Consider the following 27916-nt stretch of genomic DNA (forward strand, 5'->3'; position numbering starts at 1 on the left):
CTAGGACCATGTCCCAGGACTACCTGACATGAGGACTCCTTGCTGTCCCCAGTCCACCTGGCCATGCTCCTGCTCCAGTTTCAACTGTTCTGCCTTACTATTATTCAACCATGCTGGTCATTCATGAACATTTGAACATCTTGGCCACGTTCTGTTATAATCTCCACCCGGCACAGCCAGAAGAGGACTGGCCACCCCACATATGCTCTCTCTAATTCTCTCTTTCTTTCTCTCTCTCGGAGGACCTGAGCCCTAGGACCGTGCCCCAGGACTACCTGACATGATGGCTCCTTGCTGTCCCCAGTCCACCTGACTGTGCTGCTGCTCCAGTTTCAACTGTTCTGCCTTATTATTATTTGACCATGCTGGTCATTTATGAACATTTGAACATCTTGGTCATTTTCTGTTATAATCTCTACCCGGCACAGCCAGAAGAGGACTGGCCACCCCACATAGCCCGGTTCCTCTCTAGGTTTCTTCCTAGGTTTTGGCCTTTCTAGGGAGTTTTCCTAGCCAATGCTTTTACACCTGCATTGTTTGCTGTTTGGGGTTTTAGGCTGGGTTTCTGTACAGCACTTTGAGATATCAGCTGATGTACGAAGGGCTATATAAATAAATTTGATTTGATTTGATTTGATAACAGGACCTTCATTACAGTTCCTGTAAGGATGGCAGATTGTCCCGTTTTGGTGTGTGTGTGTGTGTGTGTGTGTGTGTGTGTGTGTGTGTGTGTGTGTGTGTGTGTGTGTGTGTGTGTGTGTGTGTGTGTGTGTGTGTGTGTGTGTGTGTGTGTGTGTGTGTGTGTGTGTGTGTGTGTCTCACAAGTCTTTCTCTGCTGTCATAAGCCTGCTGTCTGTATATATATATACTTTTACAGACTCACCTGTCATGGCATTATAAGTGTGTGTGTGTGAGACCTGGGGGTCTAGTGTAAGCATGAGAGTGTGTGAGACAGTCAGGTTAGAGTGTGTGTGTCTTATTGTGTAACAGTACTAAGGTGTTCTATATATAGCTCAGAGAAAACGACACAGACGGTTACTGCTGTTTTCCCTGCTGAGTTAGTTATGCAAGCTCCCCCCAAAATACCAGCACTGCTACGGTGCATGCACGCTCTGTCTCACTCTCTCCCTCTCACACAGATGCAGACACACGCAAACGGTTGCACGCACACACAAAGAAATCCTTGAAAGACCGTTTCTGTTGTTTTCTCTTGAGTCTTGTCATTTGCATGATGTGCTGCTGTGCTGCTTGTCACATGTCTCACACTCAATGACTCCTTTCAGGAGAAATGTCTTTACTCATGAAAGGCAGATGTGAAAGCAGCAGAGGGGAAGTGGATAAGGATATGCTTTCAACCTGTCCAGTTCTTTAAGATCAGTGGGAATGAAGGAAAGGAGACAAGGAGGCAGTAGAGGAAATGATTCGAATATTGAGATGCTGCCAGGGCCAGGTGATGTCTAACACCTGTTTATATCTGCCTTTGTTTCCCAGGGGAGCATTTTCAGTGGTGCGCCGCTGTGTCAAACTTTGTACCGGCCAGGAATATGCTGCCAAAATCATCAATACCAAAAAGCTCTCAGCCAGAGGTGAGACACATACACCCACCCACACACAAACAATATGTGCCAACTGACAAATAGCTGCATGGTGGGTAAGCTGTGTGGTATCTGGTGAAACTATACAATATAAAGTTGGCTTTCTCATCCCTATGCAGTGTGTGTGTAGTGTAAGATATATATAAATGTATACAGTTGGAGTCGGAAGTTTACATACACTTAGGTTGGAGTCATCAAAACTGTGTTTCAACCACTCCACAAATTTCTTGTTAACAACTAATTTTTCCAACAATTATTTACAGACAGATTATTTCACTTATAATTCACTGCATCACAATTCCAGTGGGTCAGAAGTTTACATACACTAAGTTGACTGTGCTTTTAAACAGCTTGGAAAAATTCCAGAAAATTATGTCATGGCTTTAGAAGCTTCTGATAGGCTAATTAACATAATTTGAGTCAATTGGAGGTGTACCTGTGGATGTTTTTCAAGGCCTACCTTCAAACTCAGTGTCTCTTTGCTTGACATCATGGGAAAATCAAAAGAAATCAGCCAAGACCTCAGATTTTTTTTTTTAGACCAACACAAGTCTGGTTCATCCTTGGGAGCAATTTCCAAACAATTGAAGGTAACACGTTCATCTGTACAAACAATAGTACGCAAGTATAAACGCCATGGGATCACGCACCCGTTATACCCGCTCAGGAAGGAGACGCGTTCTGTCTCCTAGAGATGAACGCACTTTGGTGCAAAAAGTGCAAATCAATCCCAGAACAACAGCAAAGGACCTTGTGAAGATGCTGGAGGAAACAGGTACAAAAGTATCTATATCCACAGTAAAACAAGTCCTATATCGACATAACCTGAAGGACGCTCAGCAAGGAAGAAGCCACTGCTCCAAAACCACCATAAAAATGCCAGACTACGGTTTGCAACTGCACATAGGGACAAAGATCATACTTTTTGGAGAAATGTTCTCTGGTCTGATGAAACAAAAATTGAACTGTTTCGCCATAATGACCATTGTTATGTTTGGAGGAAAAAGTGGTAGGCTTGCAAGCCGAAAAACACCATCCCAACCGTGAAACACGGTGGTGGCAGCATCATGTTGTGGGGGTGCTTTGCCACAGGAGGGACTGGTGCACTTCACAAAATAGATGGCATCACGAGGATTGAAAATTATGTGGATATATTGAAGCAACATCTCAAGACATCAGTCAGGAAGTTAAAGCTTGGTCGCAAATAGGTCTTCCAAATGGACAATGACCCCAAGCATACTTCCAAAGTTGTGGCAAAATGGCTTAAGGACAACAAAGTCAAGGTATTGGAGTGGCCATCATAAAGCCCTGACCTCAATCCTATAGAAGATGTGTGGGCAGAACTGAAAAAGCATTTGCGAGCAAGGAGGCCTACAAACCTGACTCAGTTACACCAGCTCTGTCAGGAGGAATGGGCCAAAATTCACCCAACTTATTGTGGGAAGCTTGTGGAAGGCTACCTGAAACATTTGACCCAAGTTAAACAATTGAAAGGCAACCCCAGACCCTGACCACATCGACATCACAGCAGAACAGTCCACCCCAGACCTTGACCATGTTGACATCACAGCAGAACAGTCCACCCCAGACCTGACCACGTTGACATCACAGCAGAACAGTCCACCCCAGACCCTGACCACGTTGACATCACAGCAGAACAGTCCACCCCAGACCCAGACCACGTTGACATCACAGCAGAACAGTCCACCCCAGACCTTGACCACGTTGACATCACAGCAGAACAGTCCACCCCAGACCTTGACCACGTTGACATCACAGCAGAACAGTCCACCCCAGACCCTGACCACGTTGACATCACAGCAGAACAGTCCACCCCAGACCCTGACCACGTTGACATCACAGCAGAACAGTCCACCCCAGACCCAGACCACGTCGACATCACAGCAGAACAGTCCACCCCAGACCTTGACCACGTTGACATCACAGCAGAACAGTCCACCCCAGACCCTGACCACGTTGACATCACAGCAGAACAGTCCACCCCAGACCCTGACCACGTTGACATCACAGCAGAACAGTCCACCCCAGACCTCGTTGACATCACAGCAGAACAGTCCACCCCAGACCACGTTGACATCACAGCAAAACAGTCCACCCCAGACCACGTTGACATCACAGCAGAACAGTCCACCCCAGACCTCGTTGACATCACAGCAGAACAGTCCACCCCAGACCTCGTTGACATCACAGCAGAACAGTCCACCCCAGACCACGTTGACATCACAGCAAAACAGTCCACCCCAGACCACGTTGACATCACAGCAGAACAGTCCACCCCAGACCACGTTGACATCACAGCAGAACAGTCCACCCCAGACCCTGACCACGTTGACATCACAGCAGAACAGTCCACCCCAGACCCTGACCACGTTGACATCACAGCGGGACAGACAAATGAAGAATGAAGAACCCCAACAAATGAAGAACCCCAACCCCAGAGGATCCCACCCCCTCTGAGAAACCCCCGTCAGACACCCTGATAGCCCTCCTGATAACCCACCCCCCACACACCCACTGAGGAAAAACACAAGACACAGATTGTTCTCCTTATGGACTCAAACAGGAAATATATACAAGAAAAAAACCTTCCCAAACACAGAGTGTCTAAACTCTGATGTCCAAACACCCAGCGCTCCCTAGACCTTCTGTCTGAGGACTAACTAGGGTCACCCAGCCACATAATAATACCCCCAGCGCACCCTAGACCTTCTGTCTGAGGACTAACTAGGGTCACCCAGCCACATAATAATACCCCCAGCGTGCCCTAGACCTTCTGTCTGAGGACTAACTAGGGTCACCCAGCCACATAATAATACCCCCAGCGTGACCTAGACCTGAAAAAGAACTGAAAAAGCACGTGTGAGCAAGGAGGCTACAAGCCTGACTCAGTTACACCAGCTCTGTCAGGAGGAATGGGCCAAAATTCACCCAACTTATTGTGGGAAGCTTGTGGAAGGCTACCTGAAACATTTGACCCAAGTTAAACAATTGAAAGGCAATGCTACCAAATAGTAATTGAGTGTATGTAAACTTCTGACCTACTGGGAATGTGATGAAAGAAATAAAAGCTGAAATAAATCATTCTCTCTACTATTACTCTGACATTTCACATTCTTTAAAATAAAATGGTGATCCTAACTGATTTAAAACAGGGAATTTTTACTAGGATTAAAAGTCAGGAATTGTGAAAAACTGAGTTTAAATGTAGTTGGCTAAGGTGTATGTAAACGTCCGACTTCAACTGTATATACAGTACTAGTCAAAAGTTTGGACACACCTACTCAAGTTTTTTTTCTTTACTATTTTCTACATTGTAAAACAATAGTGAAGATATCAAAACTATGAAATAACACATATGGAATCATGTAGTAACTTCAAAGTAGATTCTTCAAAGTAGCCTCCCTTTGCCTTGATGACAGCTTACACACTCTTAGCATTCTCTCAACCAGCTTCATGAGGTAGTCACCTGAAATGCATTTCAATTAACAGTTGTGAATATATTTCCTTGTGTTTGAGACAATCAGTTGTGTTGTGACAAGGTAGAGTTGGTATACAGAAGATAGTCCTATTTGGTGAAAGACCAAGTCCATATTATGGCAAGAACAGCTCAAATAAGCAAAGAGAAACAACAGTCCATCATAAACATCAAATCAAATCAAATTTGATATGTCACAAACACATGGTTAGCAGATGTTAATGCGAGTGTAGCGAAATGCTTGTGCTTCTAGTTCCGACAATGCAGTAATATCCAACGAGTAATCTAACCTAACAATTTCACAATAACTACCTTATAGATATATGAATGAGTGATGGTATATAACGGCATAGGCAAGATGCAGTAGATGGTATAGAGTACAGTATATACATATGAGATGAGTAATGTAGGGTATGGAAACAAGATGCAGTAGATGGTATAGAGTACAGTATATACATATGAGATGAGTAATGTAGGGTATGTAAACAAGATGCAGTAGATGGTATAGAGTACAGTATATACATATGAGATGAGTAATGTAGGGTATGTAAACATTATATAAAGTGGCTAGTGATACATTACATTAAGATGCAGTAGATGGTATAGAGTACAGTATATACATATGAGATGAGTAATGTAGGGTATGGAAACAAGATGCAGTAGATGGTATAGAGTACAGTATATACATATGAGATGAGTAATGTAGGGTATGTAAACAAGATGCAGTAGATGGTATAGAGTACAGTATATACATATGAGATGAGTAATGTAGGGTATGTAAACAAGATGCAGTAGATGGTATAGAGTACAGTATATACATATGAGATGAGTAATGTAGGGTATGTAAACAAGATGCAGTAGATGGTATAGAGTACAGTATATACATATGAGATGAGTAATGTAGGGTATGTAAACAAGATGCAGTAGATGGTATAGAGTACAGTATATACATATGAGATGAGTAATGTAGGGTATGTAAACAAGATGCAGTAGATGGTATAGAATACACTATATACATATGAGATGAGTAATGTAGGGTATGTAAACAAGATGCAGTAGATGGTATAGAGTACAGTATATACATATGAGATGAGTAATGTAGGGTATGTAAACAAGATGCAGTGGATGGTATAGAGTACAGTATATACATATGAGATGAGTAATGTAGGGTATGTAAACATGATGCAGTAGATGGTATAGAGTACAGTATATACATATGAGATGAGTAATGTAGGGTATGTAAACATGATGCAGTAGATGGTATAGAGTACAGTATATACATATGAGATGAGTAATGTAGGGTATGTAAACATGATGCAGTAGATGGTATAGAGTACAGTATATACATATGAGATGAGTAATGTAGGGTATGTAAACAAGATGCAGTAGATGGTATAGAGTACAGTATATACATATGAGATGAGTAATGTAGGGTATGTAAACATGATATTAAGTGTCATTGTTTAAAGAGGCTAGTGATACATTTATTACATTCATTTTTCCATTATTAAAGTGGCTGGAGTTGAGTCAGTATGTTGGCAGCAGCCAATCAATGTTAGTGATGGCTGTTTAACAGTCTGTTTAACATCAGTCTGTTTAATCAGTCTGTTTAACATCAGTCTGTTTAATCAGTCTGTTTAACATCAGTCTGTTTAATCAGTCTGTTTAACAGTCTGATGGCCTTGAGATAGAAGCTGTTTTTGAGTCTCTCGGTCCCTGCTTTGATGCACTTCTACTGACCTCTCCTTCTGGATGATAGCGGGGTGAACAGGCAGTGGCTCGGGTGGTTGTTGTCCCTGATGATCTTTATGGCCTTCCTGAAATAGGACAAATATAAGCACCATATTATTATTATTATTAATACAAACCTCTCTCGTCATAATATATCTCCTATTGGCTAGAAACAGCTGACAATCAGGTGCATCTTACTAGCCTCATGTGAGGTGTGTGTGTGTGTTTTCTCAGTATGAGAGGGGATAGCCTAGCCAAGCCCTCATTGTTTAATTTAGTGTTTTAATATGGTTTGAGGCAGAAAGTTATAATTTGATATTTATAGGGCAGATTTACAATCTATCAAAATATGAGTGTTCTATGTGTTTGTGTGCCTGTGTCCTCATTTCCTTGTGTCCTCTCCACCGTCTCCTTGTCTCCTCTCTTCCTGTTCTATTCATCCTCTGAGCTGAGGAGACTAGAATATGGATGACAAGCTCTTTTAGTTATTCAGGCCTTTGCAGATGGTGGAGGAGACGAGGAAAAGGTAGGGTCAGCGACTGTACATTATTGAGATGCAGCCCCTTGTCTCTAAATGAAGATCTTCAGAGGTTGTCGTGCCATATCTGTTGGCAGTAGAAACGGTTCTACTCTCTTTCCCTCTCTCTCTCTCTACCTCATTCTCTCATCTCGCCCCTTTCTCTCTCTCTTTCTTTCTCTCTTTCTCCCTCTCTCCCTCATTCTCTCTCTCTCCCCTTTCTCTCTGCTCTCTCTCCCCTTCTCTCTTTCTCTCGCTCTCTCAGTCTCTCTATCAAGAGGAGCATAAATTACTGTCTCACTTTGTAGAATCAAGCGGCATCTCAAATATGTTAATGTGAGATTGCAGATCGAGGACACCAGAAGCGCACACACACACACATACACACACACACACACACACACACACACACACACACACACACACACACACACACACACACACACACACACACACACACACACACACACACACACACACACACACACACACACACACACACACACACACACACACGCACACACACACATTTAGAGGCAGTGTGAGGAAAAGGATCAATCAGCCAAATGCATCTGCTTTCTCTGGTTAGCTTGAGCTACTGATGAGCAGACTACTCATTCTCTATCTCTCGATCTATCATTCTCTCCATCCCTCCCTCTCTCTCTATATATCATTCTCTCTCCATACCTCACTCTCTCTGTCTCTCATTCTGTCTCTCATTCTCTCTGCAACACACACACACACACACACACACACACACACACACACACACACACACACACACACACACACACACACACACACACACACACACACACACACACACACACACACACACACACACACACACACACACACACACACACACACACACACACACACACACACACATACATACATACATACATACATACATACATACATACATACATACATACATACATACATACATACATACATACATACATACATACATACATACATACATACATACATGTATATATATATATACATAAACACACACTGAATGTACAAAACTTTATGAACACCTGCTCTTTCCATGACATAGACTGACTAAATGAATCCAGGTGAAAACTATGATCCCTTATTGATGTCACTTGTTAAATCCACTTCAATCAGTGTAGGTGAAGCGGGGAAACAGGTTGAAGAATGATTTTTACACCTTGAGACAATTGAGACATGGATTGTATGTGTGCCATTCAGAGGGTGAATGGGCAAGACAAAATATATAAGTGCCTTTGAACAGGGTATGTTAGTAGGTGCCAGGCGCACTGGTTTGTGTCAAGAACCGCAACGCTAATGGGTTCTTCACACTCAGCAGTTTCCCGTGTTTATCAAGAATGATCCACCACCTATAGGACATCCAGCCAACTGGACACAACTTTGGGAAGCATTGAAGTCAACATTTGCCAGCACCAGTCAAAAGTTTGGACACACCTACTCATTCAAGTACTCACCTACAATTTTCTACATTGTAAAATAATAGTGAAGACATCAAAACTATGAAATAACACATATTGAATAATGGAGTAACCAAATAAGTGTTAAACAAATCCAAATATATTTTATATATGAGATTCTTAAAAGTAGCCACCCTTTGCCTTGATGACAGATTTGCACACTCTTCGCATTCTCTCAACCAGCTTCACCTGGAATGCCTTTCCAACAGTCTTGAAGGAGTTCCCACATATGCTGAGCACTTTTGGCTGCTATTCCTTTACTCTGCAGTCCAACTCAACACAAACCATCTCAATTGGGTTGAGGTCAGGTGATTGTGGAGGCCTGTTCTTCTGATGCAGTATTCCATCACTCTGCTTGTTGGGTCATTGTGTTGGGTCATTGTGCTGTTGAAATACAGTTCATAGTCCCACTCTGCACAAACCAGCTAGGATGGCGTATCGCTGCAGAATGCTATGGTAACCATGCTGGTTAAATGTACCATAAATTCTAAATAAATCACAGACAGTGTTACCAGCAAAGCCCCCACAAACCATCACACCTCCTCCATACTTCACGGTGGGAACCCCACATGCAGAGATCATCTGTTCATCTACTCTGCATCTCAGAAAGACATGGTGGTTGGAAACAAAAATATCAAATTTGTACTCATCAGACCAAAGGACAGATTTTCACCAGTCTAATGTTAATTTCTCGTGTTTCTTGGCCCAAGCAAGTCTCCTCTTATTATTGGTGTCCTTTAGTAGTGGTTTCTTTGCAGCAATTTAGACCATAAAGGCCTGATTCACTCCGTCTCCTCTGAACAGTTGATATTGAAATGTGTCTGTTACTTGAACTCTGTGAAGCATTTATTTGGGCTGCAATTTCTGAGGCTGGTAACTCGAATGAACTTATCCTCTGCAGCAGAGGTAACTCTGGGTCTTCCTTTCCTGTGGCGATCTTCATGAGAGCCAGTTTCATCATAGTGCTTGATGGTTTTTGCGATTGCACTTGAAGAAACTTTAAAAGTTCTTGATATTTTCAGTATTGACTGACCTTCATGTCTTATCTACCTAGAGAATTCTCTTAGATTATAATCACATATATCCCCCCCAAGCAGACACATCGATGGCCCTGAACAAACTTTATTTGACTCTATGTAAACTGGAAACCACATATCCTGAGGCTGCATTTATTGTAGCCAAGGCTAATCTGAAAACAATGCTCCCTACTAAATTATATCAGCATATCGATTGTGCAACCATGGCTGGCAAAACCTTAGATCATTGTTATTCTAACTTCCGCGACACATATAAGGCCCTCCCCAGCCCTCCTTTCAGAAAAGCTGACCACGACTCCATTTTGTTGCTTGCTGCCTATAGACAGAAACTAAAACAGGAAGCTCCCGCACTCAGGTCTGTTCAACGCTGATCCGTCCAATCGGATTCAACGCTTCAAGATTGCTTCGATCACGTGGACTGGGATATGGACTGGGAACAACAACATTGATGTATACGCTGATTCGGTGAGCAGGTTTATTAGCAAGTGCATCGCTGATGTTGCATCCACAGCGTGTATTAAAACATTCCCCAACCAGAAACCGTTTGTTGATGGCAGCATTCGTGCAAAACTGAAAGTGCGAACCACTGCTTTTAATCAGGGCAAGGTGATCGGAAACATAACCGAATACAAACAGTGTACCTATTCCCTCTGCAAGGTAATCAAACAAGCTAAGGGTCAGCATAGAGACAAAGTAGAGACGCAATTCAACGGCTCAGACACGAGAGGTATGTGGCAGGGTCTACAGTCAATCACGGACTATAAAAGGAAAACCAGCCCCGTTGCGGACCAGGATGTCTTGCTCCCAGACAGACTAAACAACTTCTTTGCTCGCTTTGAGGACACTACAGTGCCACTGACACGGCACGCTACCAAAACCTGCGGACTCTCCTTCACTGCAGCCGACGTGAGCAAAACATTTAAATGTGTTAACAATTGCAAGGCTGCAGGCCCAGACGGCATCCCCAGCCGCGTCCTCAGAGCATGTGCAGACCAGCTGGCTGGTGTGTTTACGGACATATTCAATCAATCCTTATCCCAGTTTGCTGTTCCCGCATCCATCAAAAGGGCCACCATTGTCCCTATTCCCAAGAAAGCTAAGGTAACTGAGCTAAACAACTACCGCCCCGTAGAACTCACTTCTGTCATCATGTAGTGCTTTGAGAGACTAGTCAAGGACCATATCACCTCCAATCTACCTTACACTCTAGACCGACTCCAATTTGCTTACCACCCCAATAGGTCCACAGACGATGCAATCGCAATCACACTGCACACTGCCCTAACCCATCTGGACAAGAGGAATACCTATGTGAGAATGCTGTTCATCGACTGCAGCTCAGCATTTAACACCATGGTACCCTCCAAACTCGTCATCAAGCTCGAGACCCTGGGTCTCGACCCCGCCCTGTGCAACTGGGTCCTGGACTTCCTGACGGGCCGCCCCCAGGTGGTGAGGGTAGGTAACAACATCTCCACCCCGCTGTTCCTCAACACTGGGGCCCCACGAGTGCATTCTTAGCCCTCTCCTGTATTCCCTATTCACCCACGACTGTGTGGCCATGCACGCCTCCAACTCAATCATCAAGTTTGCAGACGACACTACAGTGGTAGGCTTGATTACCAACAACGATGAGATGGCTATAGGGAGGAGGTGAGGGCCCTCGGAGTGTGGTGTCAGGAAAATAACCTAATACTCAACGTCAACAAAACAAAGGAGATGATTGTGGCCTTCAGGAAACAGCAGAGGGAGCACGCCCCTATCCACATCGAGGGGACAGTAGTGGAGAGGGTATAGAGTTTTAAGTTCCTCGGCGTACACATCAGAGACAAACTGAATTGGTCCACCCACACAGACAGCGTCGTGAAGAAGGCACAGCAATGCCTCTTCAACTTCAGGAGGCTGAAGAAATTTGGCTTGTCACCAAAAACACTCACAAACTTTTACAGATGCACAATCGAGAGCATCCTGTCGGGGTGTATCACCGCCTGCTACTGCAACTGCTCCACCCATAACCATAAGGCTCTCCAGAGGGTAGTGAGGTCTGCACAACGCATCACCGGGGGCAAACTACCTGCCCTCCAGGACACCTACACCACCCGATGGGCTAGGCTGAACTGGGCTAGGCTGAACATGCTCCTGGTATAACTGGGCTAGGCTGAACAGGCTCCTGGTATAACTGGGCTAGGCTGAACAGGCTCCTGGTATAACTGGGCTAGGCTGAACAGGCTCCTGGTATAACTGGGCTAGGCTGAACATGCTCCTGGTATAACTGGGCTAGGCTGAACAGGCTCCTGGTATAACTGGGCTAGGCTGAACAGGCTCCTGGTATAACTGGGCTAGGCTGAACAGGCTCCTGGTATAACTGGGCTAGGCTGAACAGGCTCCTGGTATAACTGGGCTAGGCTGAACAGGCTCCTGGTATAACTGGGCTAGGCTGAACAGGCTCCTGGAATAACTGGGCTAGGCTGAACAGGCTCCTGGTATAACTGGGCTAGGCTGAACAGGCTCCTGGTATAACTGGGCTAGGCTGAACAGGCTCCTGGTATAACTGGGCTAGGCTGAACTGGCTGGGTTGTATTGTGTAGAGTTTTAGTTCCCATTACTAAGTTTGCAGTAGGACTTCCTGACAGTGTAATCTGACACAGCAGATCTTGTATAGTGGTAGGGCTTCTGGACCACACCCCTGGAAGCGTGGGTTCAAACCCAGAATGCACTTTTCCATCCTAAATTGGTGCCACCTGACCATCTGAGGGAATGGTCAGGGAACAGCCAGCCACATCCACACCCAGGGACCCTGGTGTGAGAACCACTGGTCTAGAGGAGGAGGTGGAGCTGACCTCTGACAGGACCTAACATCTCGGATATGTATGGATTATTTACATACACTTTCCTACGGGATAAAATTTGTTGTCTCCGCCAATATTGATTCCTCTTGATTCCTCTACTCATCCTGGGGTTTATTATAGATCTCCATTAGATCTTGCCAAGGCAGCAGCTACTCTTCCTGGGGTTTATTATGGATCCCCATTAGTTATTGCCAAGGCAGCAGCTACACTTCCTGGGGTTTATTATGGATCCCCATTAGTTATTGCCAAGGCAGCAGCTACTCTTTATGGGGTTTATTATGGATCCCCATTAGTTATTGCCAAGGCAGCAGCTACTCTTTATGGGGTTTATTATGGATCCCCATTAGTTATTGCCAAGGCAGCAGCTACTCTTTATGGGGTTTATTATGGATCCCCATTAGTTATTGCCAAGGCAGCAGCTACTCTTTATGGGGTTTATTATGGATCCCCATTAGTTATTGCCAAGGCAGCAGCTACTCTTTATGGGGTTTATTATGGATCCCCATTAGTTATTGCCAAGGCAGCAGCTACTCTTCCTGGGGTTTATTATGGATCCCCATTAGTTATTGCCAAGGCAGCAGCTACTCTTTATGGGGTTTATTATGGATCCCCATTAGTTATTGCCAAGGCAGCAGCTACTCTTTATGGGGTTTATTATGGATCCCCATTAGTTATTGCCAAGGCAGCAGCTACTCTTCCTGGGGTTTATTATGGATCCCCATTAGTTATTGCCAAGGCAGCAGCTACTCTTCCTGGGGTTTATTATGGATCCCCATTAGTTATTGCCAAGGCAGCAGCTACTCTTTATGGGGTTTATTATGGATCCCCATTAGTTATTGCCAAGGCAGCAGCTACTCTTCCTGGGGTTTATTATGGATCCCCATTAGTTATTGCCAAGGCAGCAGCTACTCTTTATGGGGTTTATTATGGATCCCCATTAGTTATTGCCAAGGCAGCAGCTACTCTTTATGGGGTTTATTATGGATCCCCATTAGTTATTGCCAAGGCAGCAGCTACTCTTTATGGGGTTTATTATGGATCCCCATTAGTTATTGCCAAGGCAGCAGCTACTCTTCCTGGGGTTTATTATGGATCCCCATTAGTTATTGCCAAGGCAGCAGCTACTCTTTATGGGGTTTATTATGGATCCCCATTAGTTATTGCCAAGGCAGCAGCTACTCTTCCTGGGGTTTATTATGGATCCCCATTAGTTATTGCCAAGGCAGCAGCTACTCTTCCTGGGGTTTATTATGGATCCCCATTAGTTATTGCCAAGGCAGCAGCTACTCTTTATGGGGTTTATTATGGATCCCCATTAGTTATTGCCAAGGCAGCAGCTACACTTCCTGGGGTCTGGAAAACTTAAGGCATTTATACAATTTCAAAAACATTACAATACATTCATTACAGAATTTATAACACACTAAGTGCGTGCCCTCAGAACCATTCTCCACTACCACATATCTATTCTTTATCTCTCCCCACCTCTGTTCTCCTCCTCTCCCTCCATCCCTCCATCTGAAGCTATAGTAAGGGGAGTTAATATGGGGCAGTTGAAACCCTCAGGGTATCTACTGTATATACAACACACTGTGTGTGTGTGGGCAAGTGTGTGTGTGTGTGCACGTGCGTATATTGATGGGGACTTTATATACTAAAATATTGCTCGCCTTCTGTTGAATACACTTACATTGTATAAAAGCTCTGATTTCCTCCTTCGTGGTAATGATATGATATATCATATTATTATATCATTGTATCAATATTATACCTTCTTATTCTCTCCTCAGATCACCAGAAGCTGGAGCGGGAAGCCAGGATCTGCAGATTGCTCAAACACTCCAATATCGGTCAGTACCTGTAACTCTCTCTCTCTCTCTCTCTCTCTCTCTGCTGCTGGGGCTGCAGCACAGGAAAAATATGAGAATATGTTTTCTGCTGATGTTCTCAACCAATAGCTCTCTCTCTCTCTCTCTCTCTCTCTCTCTCTCTCTCTCTCTCTCTCTCTCTCTCTCTCTCTCTCTCTCTCTCTCTCTCTCTCTCTCTCTCTCTCTCTCTCTCTCTCTAGTTCGTCTCCATGACAGCATATCAGAGGAGGGCTTCCACTACCTTCTGTTTGACTTGTGAGTGGCAGTGCTCTCCTCCCTCTCTCATCTCCTCCCTCTCTCCTCTCCTCTCTCTCTCATCTCCTCCCTCTCTCCTCTCCTCTCTCTCTCATCTCCTCCCTCTCTCCTCTCTTCCCTCAATATATTTTATCCCTCCCTTCTTCTTCTATCCTTCCTCTTCTACTTCCATCCCATTTTCCTGCATTTTCTTCTCACCTTCCTTCTCATTGCCCTCTTCTCTCATCCTCCCACTCTCCTCTTCCTCCTTCTTCTTCTCTCATCCTCCCACTCTCCTCTTCCTTCTTCTTGTTGTCTCATCCTCCCCCTCTCCTCTTCCTCCTTCTTCTTCTCTCATCCACCCACTCTCCTCTTCCTTCTTCTTGTTGTCTCATCCTCCCCCTCTCCTCTTCCTCCTTCTCTCATCCTCCCACTCTCCTCTTCCTTCTTCTTGTTGTCTCATCCTCCCCCTCTCCTCTTCCTCCTTCTTCTTCTCTCATCCTCCCACTCTCCTCTTCCTTCTTCTTGTTGTCTCATCCTCCCCCTCTCCTCTTCCTCCTTCTTCTTCTCTCATCCACCCACTCTCCTCTTCCTTCTTCTTGTTGTCTCATCCTCCCCCTCTCCTCTTCCTCCTTCTTCTTCTCTCATCCACCCACTCTCCTCTTCCTTCTTCTTGTTGTCTCATCCTCCCCCTCTCTTCTTCCTCCTTCTTCTTGTTGTCTCATCATCCCACTCTCCTCTTCCTCCTTCTCCTTCTCTCATCATCCCCCTCTCCTCTTCCCCCTTCTCTCATCATCCCCTCTCCTCTTCCTCCTTCTCCTTCTCTCATCATCCCCCTCTCCTCTTCCTCCTTCTCCTTCTCTCATCATCCCCCTCTCCTCTTCCTCCTTCTCCTTCTCTCATCATCCCCCTCTCCTCTTCCTCCTTCTCCTTCTCTCATCATCCCCCTCCTCTTCCTCCTTCTCCTTCTCTCATCATCCCCCTCTCCTCTTCCCCCTTCTCTCATCATCCCCCTCTCCTCTTCCTCCTTTTCTCATTCTCTTCCTCCTTCTCTCATCATCCCCCTCTCCTCTTCCTCCTTCTCCTTCTCTCATCATCCCCCTCTCCTCTTCCTCTTTCTCCTTCCTTCTCTCATCATCCCCCTCTCCTTTTCCTCCTTCTCTCATCATCCCCCACTCCTCTTCCTCCTCCTTCTCTCATCCTCCCCCTCTCCTCTTCCTCCTCATTCTCTCATCCTCCCCCTCTCCTCTTCCTCCTCATTCTCTCATCCTCCCCCTCTCCTCTTCCTCCTTCCCTCATCCTCCCCCTCTCCTCTTCCTCCTTCCCTCATCCTCCCCCTCTCCTCTTCCTCTTTCTCTCATCCTCTCCTCTTCCTCCTTATTCTCTCATCCTCCCCCTCCTCTCTTCCTCCTTCTCTCCCCCTCCCCCTCTCCTCCTTCTCTCCTCTTTTTCTCTCCTCTCCCCGTTTCCAAGGAGATTTTTCCCCATTACATAACCATCCTCCTCTTTGCACATGCTCAGTTCCATCTTTAGCCTTGCACACACACACACACACACACACACACACACACACACACACACACACACACACACACACACACACACACACACACACACACACACACACACACACACACACACACACACACACACACACACACACACACACACACACACACACACACAAACTCCCCTGCAGTGGAACCTGTCTCCATGGCAACCAAGCCAGAGAGATCCCTGCAGAGCTGGGGTTTCCCCTAACGAGGACATCCCCCTCCGCTGTCTGATTGTATATGTGCGTTCGTATGTGCGTTTGTGTGTGTCTGTGTGTTAGCTAGTCTGTGTGTCAACTAGTGTCTGTGTGTCAACTAGTGTCTGTGTCAACTAGTGTCTGTGTGTTAGCTAGTGTGTGTGTCAACTAGTGTCTGTGTGTTAGCTAGTGTGTGTGTCAACTAGTGTCTGTGTGTTAGCTAGTGTGTGTGTCAACTAGTGTCTGTGTGTCAACTAGTGTCTGTGTGTTAGCTAGTGTGTGTGTCAACTAGTGTCTGTGTGTCAACTAGTGTCTGTGTGTCAACTAGTGTCTGTGTGTTAGCTAGTGTGTGTGTCAACTAGTGTCTGTGTGTCAACTAGTGTCTGTGTGTTAGCTAGTGTGTGTGTCAACTAGTGTCTGTGTGTTAGCTAGTGTGTGTGTCAACTAGTGTCTGTGTGTTAGCTAGTGTGTGTGTCAACTAGTGTCTGTGTGTTAGCTAGTGTGTGTGTCAACTAGTGTCTGTGTGTCAACTAGTGTCTGTGTGTCAACTAGTGTCTTTGTGTTAGCTAGTGTGTGTGTCAACTAGTGTCTGTGTGTCAACTAGTGTCTGTGTGTTAGCTAGTGTGTGTGTCAACTAGTGTCTGTGTGTCAACTAGTGTCTTTGTGTTAGCTAGTGTGTGTGTCAACTAGTGTCTGTGTGTCAACTAGTGTCTTTGTGTTAGCTAGTGTGTGTGTCAACTAGTGTCTGTGTGTCAACTAGTGTCTGTGTGTTAGCTAGTGTGTGTGTCAACTAGTGTCTGTGTGTTAGCTAGTGTGTGTGTGTCAACTAGTGTCTGTGTGTCAACTAGTGTCTGTGTGTCAACTAGTGTCTGTGTGTTAGCTAGTGTGTGTGTCAACTAGTGTCTTTGTGTTAGCTAGTGTGTGTGTCAACTAGTGTCTGTGTGTTAGCTAGTGTGTGTGTCAACTAGTGTCTGTGTGTTAGCTAGTGTGTGTGTGTCAACTAGTGTCTGTGTGTCAACTAGTGTCTGTGTGTCAACTAGTGTCTGTGTGTTAGCTAGTGTCTGTGTGTCAACTAGTGTCTTTGTGTTAGCTAGTGTGTGTGTCAACTAGTGTCTGTGTGTTAGCTAGTGTGTGTGTCAACTAGTGTCTGTGTGTCAACTAGTGTCTGTGTGTCAACTAGTGTCTGTGTGTTAGCTAGTGTGTGTCAACTAGTGTCTGTGTGTTAGCTAGTGTGTGTGTGTTAGCTAGTCTGTGTGTCAACTAGTGTCTGTGTGTTAGCTAGTGTGTGTGTCAACTAGTGTCTTTGTGTTAGCTAGTGTGTGTGTCAACTAGTGTCTGTGTGTTAGCTAGTGTGTGTGTCAACTAGTGTCTTTGTGTTAGCTAGTGTGTGTGTCAGCTAGTGTCTGTGTGTTAGCTAGTGTGTGTGTCAACTAGTGTCTGTGTGTCAACTAGTGTCTGTGTGTTAGCTAGTGTGTGTGTCAACTAGTGTCTGTGTGTTAGCTAGTGTGTGTGTCAACTAGTGTCTGTGTGTCAACTAGTGTCTGTGTGTCAACTAGTGTCTTTGTGTTAGCTAGTGTGTGTGTGTTAGCTAGTCTGTGTGTCAACTAGTGTCTGTGTGTTAGCTAGTGTGTGTGTCAACTAGTGTCTGTGTGTTAGCTAGTGTGTGTCAACTAGTGTCTGTGTGTTAGCTAGTGTGTGTGTCAACTAGTGTCTGTGTGTCAACTAGTGTCTGTGTGTTAACTAGTCTGTGTGTTAGCTAGTGTCTGTGTGTTAGCTAGTGTCTGTGTGTTAACTAGTCTGTATGGTAACTAGTGTATGTGTGTTAGCTAGTCTGTGTGTTAGCTAGTGTCTGTGTGTTAACTAGTCTGTGTGTTAGCTAGTGTCTGTGTGTTAACTAGTCTGTATGGTAACTAGTGTATGTGTGTTAGCTAACCTGTGTGTTAGCTAGTGTCTGTATGTTAACTAGTCTGTATGGTAACTAGTGTATGTGTGTTAGCTAACCTGTGTGTTAGCTAGTGTCTGTATGTTAACAAGTCTGTTTGGTAACTAGTGTATGTGTGTTAGCTAACCTGTGTGTTAGCTTGTGTCTGTGTGTTAGCTAGTGTCTGTATGTTAACTAGTCTGTGTGTTAACTAGTGTCTGTGTGTTGTAGAGTGACAGGTGGAGAGCTGTTTGAGGACATTGTGGCCAGAGAGTACTACAGTGAAGCAGATGCCAGGTAAACACCTTTTACGCAGTACACCCTCTTTATCCATCCATCCATCCATTCTCTCTCACATGCTCTCTCTCTCTTTTTCTCTCTCTCTCTTTCTCTCTCTCTCTCTCCTGTTCAATGTTACTCTCAGTTTACCTTGTAGAATAGATTTTCATTGCACTGAGCACTTCTCCTCAGCTTACACAGACACGCACAGACTCACGCACACACACACACAGACCGACACAGCCTTGCCCCGCAGGAATTTGACTGTGGAGGTGTTGTGTGTGTGTGTGTGTGTGGGAGGGACAGAGAGAGAGAGAGAAAGAGAACAGACCCTGTGTGTCTGTTCTGATTTTTTCCTACTTTCCATGTGTCCTCTGTCGGTTTCTCTGTCTCTCCGAGACTGATAGTGTGTTGCTCATGGCAACCTATGCAAAAAAAAAAAAGAAAGTCAGAGAGAGAACCTGTTCTCATTTTTATTATGCAGTTTTTATATAAAAAACAGAGGCAAAGTCACCAAGTTAGACATCTCTTTCACAGTCAGTCAGACAGACAGACAGACAGACAGACAGACAGACAGACAGACAGACAGACAGACAGACAGACAGACAGACAGACAGACAGACAGACAGACAGACAGACAGACAGACAGACAGACAGACAGACAGACAGACAGACAGACAGACAGACAGACAGACAGACAGACAGACAGACTGCAGTTCATTCCTACGCTGCTTGATTCCTAGAACAGTGCATTTCCTCTTCATCATCTCTCTGACAGGTGTTCACAAGGTGTTCACACACAATACTTGAAAGTTGAGGGGCGCTTGATTTAGCTTGACTTTTGCACTTTTGGGACTAAAATAGAATTGGACAGAATACTTTATTGCCCTCTAGAGGTAATTTGTCTAGCACATTTTAAGAGCACTGCAATACACCACACAAAACGCAGATGCAGCACACTGACAGACTAACCCACTCCCCCTGGTGTTGTCATACAGTCACTGCATCCAGCAGATCCTGGAGGCTGTGTTACACTGTCACCAGTCGGGCGTGGTACACAGAGATCTCAAGGTGAGTTAACTGTGTGTGTGCTCTCCACCTGTTCCCTCTGAGATAGATCTGCTGTCTGTGCTGACATTATTATACAACAGTCCTACTGGGATTAACACTGTGTTTGTGTGAGAGTGTTTGCGTATGTGTGAGAGTGTTTGCGTGCGTGTGTGTGTCAAGAGTGTTGAAATGTTATGAGCAGTAACTTTTAGAGGGAAGTCTTCTAGATGAGGTTTGCAGAACTGTCATTAGATGAAGAAACGGCATGCGTCTGTGATATCATTGATTTCCCTAGTGGGTGTTTATTAAGTTACCAGCAGAACGGTGACTGAAACTATGGTTTTTATTTTAAACATTCATCAATAACTCACATGACACACACACACACACACCCACACACTGGGAATACTGCAGTATACCTAACACAGGGGCTGTAAACACAGGGGCTGTAAACACAGGGTTGTAGATAACAAAGGAGCTGTAGATAACACAGGGGCTGTTAGATAACACACAGGCTGTTAGACAACACAGGGGCTGTTAGATAACACACAGGCTGTTAGATAACACACAGGTTGTAGATAACACAGGGGCTGTAGATAACACAGGGGCTGTAGATAATACAGGGGCTGTAGATAACACGGGGGCTGTAGATAATACAGGGGCTGTAGATAATACGGGGGCTGTAGATAACACAGGGGCTGTAGATAACACAGGGGCTGTAGATAATACAGGGGCTGTAGATAACACGGGGGCTGTAGATAATACAGGGGCTGTAGATAATACGGGGGCTGTAGATAACACAGGGGCTGTAGATAACACATGGGCTGTAGATAATACAGGGGCTGTAGATAACACGGGGGCTGTAGATAACACGGGGGCTGTAGATAATACAGGGGCTGTAGATAATACGGGGGCTGTAGATAACACAGGGGCTGTAGATAACACGGGGGCTGTAGATAACACGGGGGCTGTAGATAACACAGGGGCTGTTGGATAACACAGGGGCTGTTAGATAACACAGGGGCTGTAGATAACACAGGGGTTGTAGATAACACAAGGGTTGTAGAGTGCCTTTCAAAACTATTCACCCCCCTTGGCGTTTTTCCTATTTTGTTGCATTACAACTTGTAATTGAAATACAGTGCCTTGCGAAAGTATTTGGCCCCCTTGAACTTTGCGACCTTTTGCCACATTTCAGGCTTCAAACATAAAGATATAAAACTGTATTTTTTTGTGAAGAATCAACAACAAGTGGGACATAATCATGAAGTGGAACGACATTTATTGGATATTTCAAACTTTTTTAACAAATCAAAAACTGAAATATTGGGCGTGCAAAATTATTCAGCCACTTTACTTTCAGTGCAGCAAACTCTCTCCAGAAGTTCAGTGAGGATCTCTGAATGATCCAATGTTGACCTAAATGACTAATGATGATAAATACAATCCACCTGTGTGTAATCAAGTCTCCGTATAAATGCACCTGCACTGTGATAGTCTCAGAGGTCCGTTAAAAGCGCAGAGAGCATCATGAAGAACAAGGAACACACCAGGCAGGTCCGAGATACTGTTGTGAAGAAGTTTAAAGCCGGATTTGGATACAAAAAGATTTCCCAAGCTTTAAACATCCCAAGGAGCACTGTGCAAGCGATAATATTGAAATGGAAGGAGTATCAGACCACTGCAAATCTACCAAGACCTGGCCGTCCCTCTAAACTTTCAGCTCATACAAGGGGAAGACTGATCAGAGATGCAGCCAAGAGGCCCATGATCACTCTGGATGAACTGCAGAGATCTACATATGAGGTGGGAGACTCGGTACATAGGACAACAATCAGTCGTATATTGCACAAATCTGGACTTTATGGAAGAGTGGCAAGAAGAAAGCCATTTCTTAAAGATATCCATAAAAAGTGTTGTTTAAAGTTTGCCACAAGCCACCTGGGAGACACACCAAACATGTGGAAGTAGGTGCTTTGGTCAGATGAAACCAAAATTGAACTTTTTGGCAACAATGCAAAACGTTATGTTTGGCGTAAAAGCAACACAGCTCATCACCCTGAAGACACCATCCCCACTGTCAAACATGGTGGTGGCAGCATCATGGTTTGGGCCTGCTTTTCTTCAGCAGGGACAGGGAAGATGGTTAAAATTGATGGGAAGATGGATGGAGCCAAATACAGGACCATTCTGGAAGAAAACCTGATGGAGTCTGCAAAAGACCTGAGACTGGGACGGAGATTTGTCTTCCAACAAGACAATGATCCAAAACATAAAGCAAAATCTACAATGGAATGGTTCAAAAATAAACAAATCCAGGTGTTAGAATGGCCAAGTCAAAGTCCAGACCTGAATCCAATCGAGAATCTGTGGAAAGAACTGAAAACTGCTGTTCACAAATGCTCTCCATCCAACCTCACTGAGCTCGAGCTGTTTTGCAAGGAGGAATGGGAAAAAAATTTCACTCTCGATGTGCAAAACTGATAGAGACATACCCCAAGCGACTTACAGCTGTAATCGCAGCAAAAGGTGGCGTTACAAAGTATTAACTTAAGGGGGCTGAATAATTTTGCACGCCCAATTTTTCAGTTTTTTGATTTGTTAAAAAAGTTTGAAATATCCAATAAATGTCATTCCACTTCATGATTGTGTCCCACTTGTTGTTGATTCTTCACAAAAAATACAGTTTTATATCTTTATGTTTGAAGCCTGAAATGTGGCAAAAGGTCGCAAAGTTCAAGGGGGCCAAATACTTTCGCAAGGCACTGTAGATGTTTATTTGGATTTCATGTAATTGACATACACAAAATAGTCCAAATTGGTGAAGTGAAATGAAAAAAACAACTTGTTTCAATTATTATTTTTTTAAATGGAAAAGTGGTGCGTGCATATGTATCACGCCCTTTGCTATGAAGCCCCTAAATAAGATCTGGTGCAACCAATTACCTTCAGAAGCCACATAATTCATTAAATAAAATCCACCTGTGTGAAATCTAAGTGTCACATGATCTGTCACATGATCTCAGTATATATACACGTGTTCTGAAAGGACACCACTAAGCAAGGGGCTCCACCAAGCAAGCATCACCACGAAGACCAAGGAGCTCTCCAAACAGGTCAGGGACAAAGTTGTGGAGAAGTACAGATCAGGGTTGGGTTGTAAAAAAATATCTGAAACTTTGAACATCCCACAGAGCATCATTAAATCTATTATTAAAAAATGGAAAGAATATGTCACCACAACAAACCTGCCAAGAGATGGCCGCCCACCAAAACTCACGGGCCAGGAAAAGAGGGCATTAATCAGAGAGGCAACAAAGAGACCAAAGTTAACCTGAAGGGGCTGTAAAGCTCCACAGCGGAGATTGGAGTATCTGTCCCAAAGAGCTGGGCTTTACAGAAAAGTGGCCAGAAAAAAGCTTTTGGGCCATCAAGGAAAATGCTATGTCTGGTGCAAACCCAACACCTCTCATCACCCCAAGAATACCATCCCTACAGTGAAGCATGGTGGTGGCAGCATCATGCTGTGGGGATGTTTATTATCAGCAGGGACTGGGAAACTGTTCAAAATTTAAGAAATGATGGATGGCGCTAATTACAGAGAAATTCTTGAGGGAAACCTGTTTCAGTCATCCAGAGATTGGGACGGAGGTTCACCTTCCAGCAGGACAATGACCCTAAGCATACTGCTAAAGCAACACTCGAGTAGTTTAAGGGGAAACACTGTAGATGACACAGGGCTGTAGATAATATAGTGGTTGTAGAAAACACAGGGGTTGTAGAAAACACAGGGGTTGTAGAAAACACAGGGCCTGTAGATAACACCGGGGCTGTAGATGGCCGAGGGCCAACTTCCATTACTGTTTATTAGATTACCTTCAAAGTTTGTGGTCTCTACAGCACCCCCCCCCCCTCTCTCACCCACTTTCTCAGCCTAACTTCCACCAGAGCAACCTAACCTACTTAGTAATTATCACTGCAGCAAAACAGACAAGTTATTGTCTGTGTGTTGGTGATAGTGAGGTTGAATGATGATCCATAGCTCATTGAATCAGCCCACTCTGCTGCCTGTGTATGTACATAATAATACAATACTACCCTGCCTCTTGTTCCCCTCAGTGACCCTAAAATACATACACACACACACACACACATACACACACACACACACACATTTCCCTCCTCTGCCCTGCATGCCCAAATGAATCACTCTCAATAATCGACACATGCTGCAGTGGTGACCCTGCTAAGGTAGATCCGTGTGTGTGTGTGTGTGTGTGTGTGTGTGTGTGTGTGTGTGTGTGTGTGTGTGTGTGTGTGTGTGTGTGTGTGTATGTGTGTGTGTCTGTGTGTGTGTGTGTGTCTGTGTTTGTGTGTGTGACACTGCTACGGTAGATCTGTGTGTGTGTGTGTGTGTGTGTGTGTGTGTGTGTGTGTGTGTGTGTGTGTGTGTGTGTGTGTGTGTGTGTGTGTGTGTGTGTGTGTGTGTGTGTGTGTGTGTGTGTGTGTGTGTGACACTGCTACGGTAGATCTGTGTGTGTGTGTGACACTGCTATGGTAGATCCGTGTGTGTGTGACACTGCTACGGTAGATCCTTGTATGTGTGTGTGTGTGTGACACTGCTACGGTAGATCCTTGTCTGTGTGTGTGTGTGTGTGTGACACTGCTACGGTAGATCCTTGTGTGTGTGTGTGTGTGTGTGTGTGTGTGTGTGTGTGTGTGTGTGTGTGTGTGTGTGTGTGTGTGTGTGTGTGTGTGTGTGTGTGTGTGTGTGTGTGTGTGTGTGTGACACTGCTACGGTAGATCCTTGTCTGTGTGTGTGTGTGTGTGTGTGTGTGTGTGTGTGTGTGTGTGTGTGTGTGTGTGTGTGTGTGTGTGTGTGTGTGTGTGTGTGTGTGTGTGTGTGTGTGTGTGTGTGTGACACTGCTACGGTAGATCCTTGTCTGTGTGTGTGTGTGACACTTCTACGGTAGATCCTTGTCTGTGTGTGTGTGTGACACTGCTACGGTAGATCCTTGTCTGTGTGTGTGACACTGCTACGGTAGATCCTTGTCTGTGTGTGTGACACTGCTACGGTAGATCCTTGTCTGTGTGTGTGTGTGTGTGTGACACTGCTACAGTAGATCCTTGTCTGTGTGTGTGTGTGTGACACTGCTACGGTAGATCCTTGTCTGTGTGTGTGTGTGTGACACTGCTACAGTAGATCCTTGTGTGTGTGTGTGTGTGTGTGTGTGTGTGTGTGTGTGTGTGTGTGTGTGTGTGTGTGTGTGTGTGTGTGTGTGTGTGTGTGTGTGTGTGTGACACTGCTACGGTAGATCCTTGTGTGTGTGTGTGACACTGCTACGGTAGATCCTTGTGTGTGTGTGTGTGTGTGTGTGTGACACTGCTACGGTAGATCCTTGTCTGTGTGTGTGTGTGTGTGTGTGTGTGTGTGTGTGTGTGTGTGTGTGTGTGTGTGTGTGTGTGTGTGTGTGTGTGTGTGTGTGTGTGTGTGACACTGCTATGGTAGATCCTTGTGTGTGTGTGTGTGTGTGTGTGTGTGTGTGTGTGTGTGTGTGTGTGTGTGTGTGTGTGTGTGTGTGTGTGTGTGTGTGTGTGTGTGTGTGTGTGTGTGTGTGTGACACTGCTATGGTAGATCCTTGTCTGTGTGTGTGTGTGTGACACTGTGTGTGTCCTGTGTGTGTGTGTGTGTGTGTGTGTGTGTGTGTGTGTGTGTGTGTGTGTGTGTGTGTGTGTGTGTGTGTGTGTGTGTGTGTGTGTGTGTGTGTGTGACACTGCTACGGTAGATCCTTGTCTGTGTGTGTGTGTGTGACACTGCTACGGTAGATCCTTGTCTGTGTGTGTGTGTGTGTGTGTGTGTGTGTGTGTGTGTGTGTGTGTGTGTGTGTGTGTGTGTGTGTGTGTGTGTGTGTGTGTGTGTGTGTGACACTGCTACGGTAGATCCTTGTGTGTGTGTGTGACACTGCTACGGTAGATCCTTGTGTGTGTGTGTGTGTGTGTGTGTGTGTGTGTGACACTGCTACGGTAGATCCTTGTCTGTGTGTGTGTGTGTGTGTGTGTGTGTGTGTGTGTGTGTGTGTGTGTGTGTGTGTGTGTGTGTGTGTGTGTGTGTGTGTGTGTGTGTGACACTGCTACGTAGATCCTTGTGTGTGTGTGACACTGCTACGTGTAGATCCTTGTGTGTGTGTGTGTGTGTGTGTGTGTGTGTGTGTGTGTGTGTGTGTGTGTGTGTGTGTGTGTGTGTGTGTGTGTGTGTGCTACTGGTAGATCCTTGTGTGTGTGTGTGTGTGTGTGTTGTGTGTGTGTGTGTGTGTGTGTGTGTGTGTGTGTGTGTGTGTGTGTGTGTGTGTGTGTGTGTGTGTGTGTGTGTGTGTGTGTGTGTGTGTGTGTGTGTGTGTGTGTGTCTGTGTTTGTGTGTGTGACACTGCTACGGTAGATCTGTGTGTGTGTGTGTGTGTGTGTGTACAATAAACACCATAAAAACACATGTACAAATGTGTGTGTGTGTGTGTGTGTGTGTGTGTGTGTGTGTGTGTGTGTGTGTGTGTGTGTGTGTGTGTGTGTGTGTGACACTGCTACATAGATCTGTGTGTGTGTGACACTGCACCCATGGTAGATCCGTGTGTGTGTGACACTGCTACGGTAGATCCTTGTATGTAAAACCCACATGTGTGTGTGACACTGCTACGGTAGATCCTTGTCTGTGTGTGTGTGTGTGTGTGACACACATAAACACCCACATAGATCCTTGTCTGTGTGTGTGTGTGTGACACTGCTACGGTAGATCCTTGTCTGTGTGTGTGTGTGTGTGTGTGTGTGTGTGTGTACACACACACATAAACACCCACATGTGTGTGTGTGTGTGTGTACATACACACACACATGTGTGTGTACACACATAAACACACACATGTGTAAACACCCACATGTGTAAACACCCACATGTGTAAACACCCACATACATGTGTGTGTGTGTGTGACACTGCTACGGTAGATCCTTGTGTAAACACCCACATGTGTGTGACACTGCTACGGTAGATCCTTGTGTGTGTGTGTGTGTGTGTGTGTGTGACACACACTACGGTAGATCCTTGTCACACACACACAAACACACCACATGTGTGTGTGTAATACATACACATGTGTGTGTGTGTGTGTGTGTGTGTGTGTGTGTGTGTGTGTGTGTGTGTGTGTGTGTGTGTGTGTGTGTGACACTGCTACGGTAGATCCTTGTGTGTGTGTGTGTGTGTGTGTGTGTGTGTGTGTGTGTGTGTGTGTGTGTGTGTGTGTGTGTGTGTGTGTGACACTGCTATGGTAGATCCTTGTGTGTGTGTGTGTGTGTGTGTGTGTGTGTACATACACACACACACACACACACACACACATAAACACCCACATGTGTACATACACACACACACACACATAAACACACACATACACACACACACACATAAATACACACATAAACACACACATACACACACACACATAAATACACACATAAACACACACATACACACACACACACACACACACACACACACACACACACACACACACACACACACACACACACACACACACACACACACACACACACACATGTGTGTGTGTGTGTGTGTGTGTGTGTGTGTGTGTGTGTGTGTGTGTGTGTGACACACACACATGCTACGGTAGATCCTTGTCTGTGTGTGTGTGTGACACTGCTACAGTAGATCCTTGTGTGTGTGTGTGACACTGCTACAGTAGATCCTTGTGTGTGTGTGTGACACTGCTACGGTAAATCCTTGTGTGTGTGTGTGACACTGCTACGGTAGATCCTTGTCTGTGTGTGTGACACTGTTAGCACTGGCAACCACAGTAGCAGTGCCACAGCTGTTACAGACAGATTGGTTCCTAATAAATACATAAAATAAATGACTGTTAATGATTGGACCATCTGTGTGTGGGTGTGGGTGTAAGTGCAAGTGTGTTACTACTACATGATTTTATGCCCAGCACCCCACGAGAAGTGATGTGTGTGTGTTTGACTTCTTGTCCCATCTGTCCCCTATGTAGCCAGAGAACCTCCTGCTGGCCAGTAAGTGTAAGAATGCTGCAGTGAAGCT

At 45.0% G+C, this 27916-nt stretch overlaps 1 protein-coding gene across 13 annotated transcripts in view; it reads left to right on the forward strand.

The window, feature by feature from the left end:
- LOC123989345 (calcium/calmodulin-dependent protein kinase type II subunit beta) overlaps positions 1 to 27916 on the forward strand; it is a 93145-nt gene that overhangs the window by 2689 nt on the left and 62540 nt on the right. For all 13 annotated transcript variants that reach the window (XM_046290289.1, XM_046290283.1, XM_046290285.1 and 10 more), the window contains exons 2-7: positions 1492 to 1586; positions 14497 to 14556; positions 14775 to 14829; positions 18711 to 18776; positions 19757 to 19829; positions 27867 to 27916. The exon at positions 27867 to 27916 is cut by the window's right edge and continues 53 nt beyond it. In XM_046290289.1, the coding sequence (XP_046146245.1) occupies positions 1492 to 1586; positions 14497 to 14556; positions 14775 to 14829; positions 18711 to 18776; positions 19757 to 19829; positions 27867 to 27916 (399 nt within the window). The remainder of the gene's footprint in view (positions 1 to 1491; positions 1587 to 14496; positions 14557 to 14774; positions 14830 to 18710; positions 18777 to 19756; positions 19830 to 27866) is intronic.

The sequence above is a fragment of the Oncorhynchus gorbuscha genome, linkage group LG11 (assembly GCF_021184085.1).
Source record: "Oncorhynchus gorbuscha isolate QuinsamMale2020 ecotype Even-year linkage group LG11, OgorEven_v1.0, whole genome shotgun sequence".
NCBI classification, from domain to species: domain Eukaryota; kingdom Metazoa; phylum Chordata; class Actinopteri; order Salmoniformes; family Salmonidae; genus Oncorhynchus; species Oncorhynchus gorbuscha.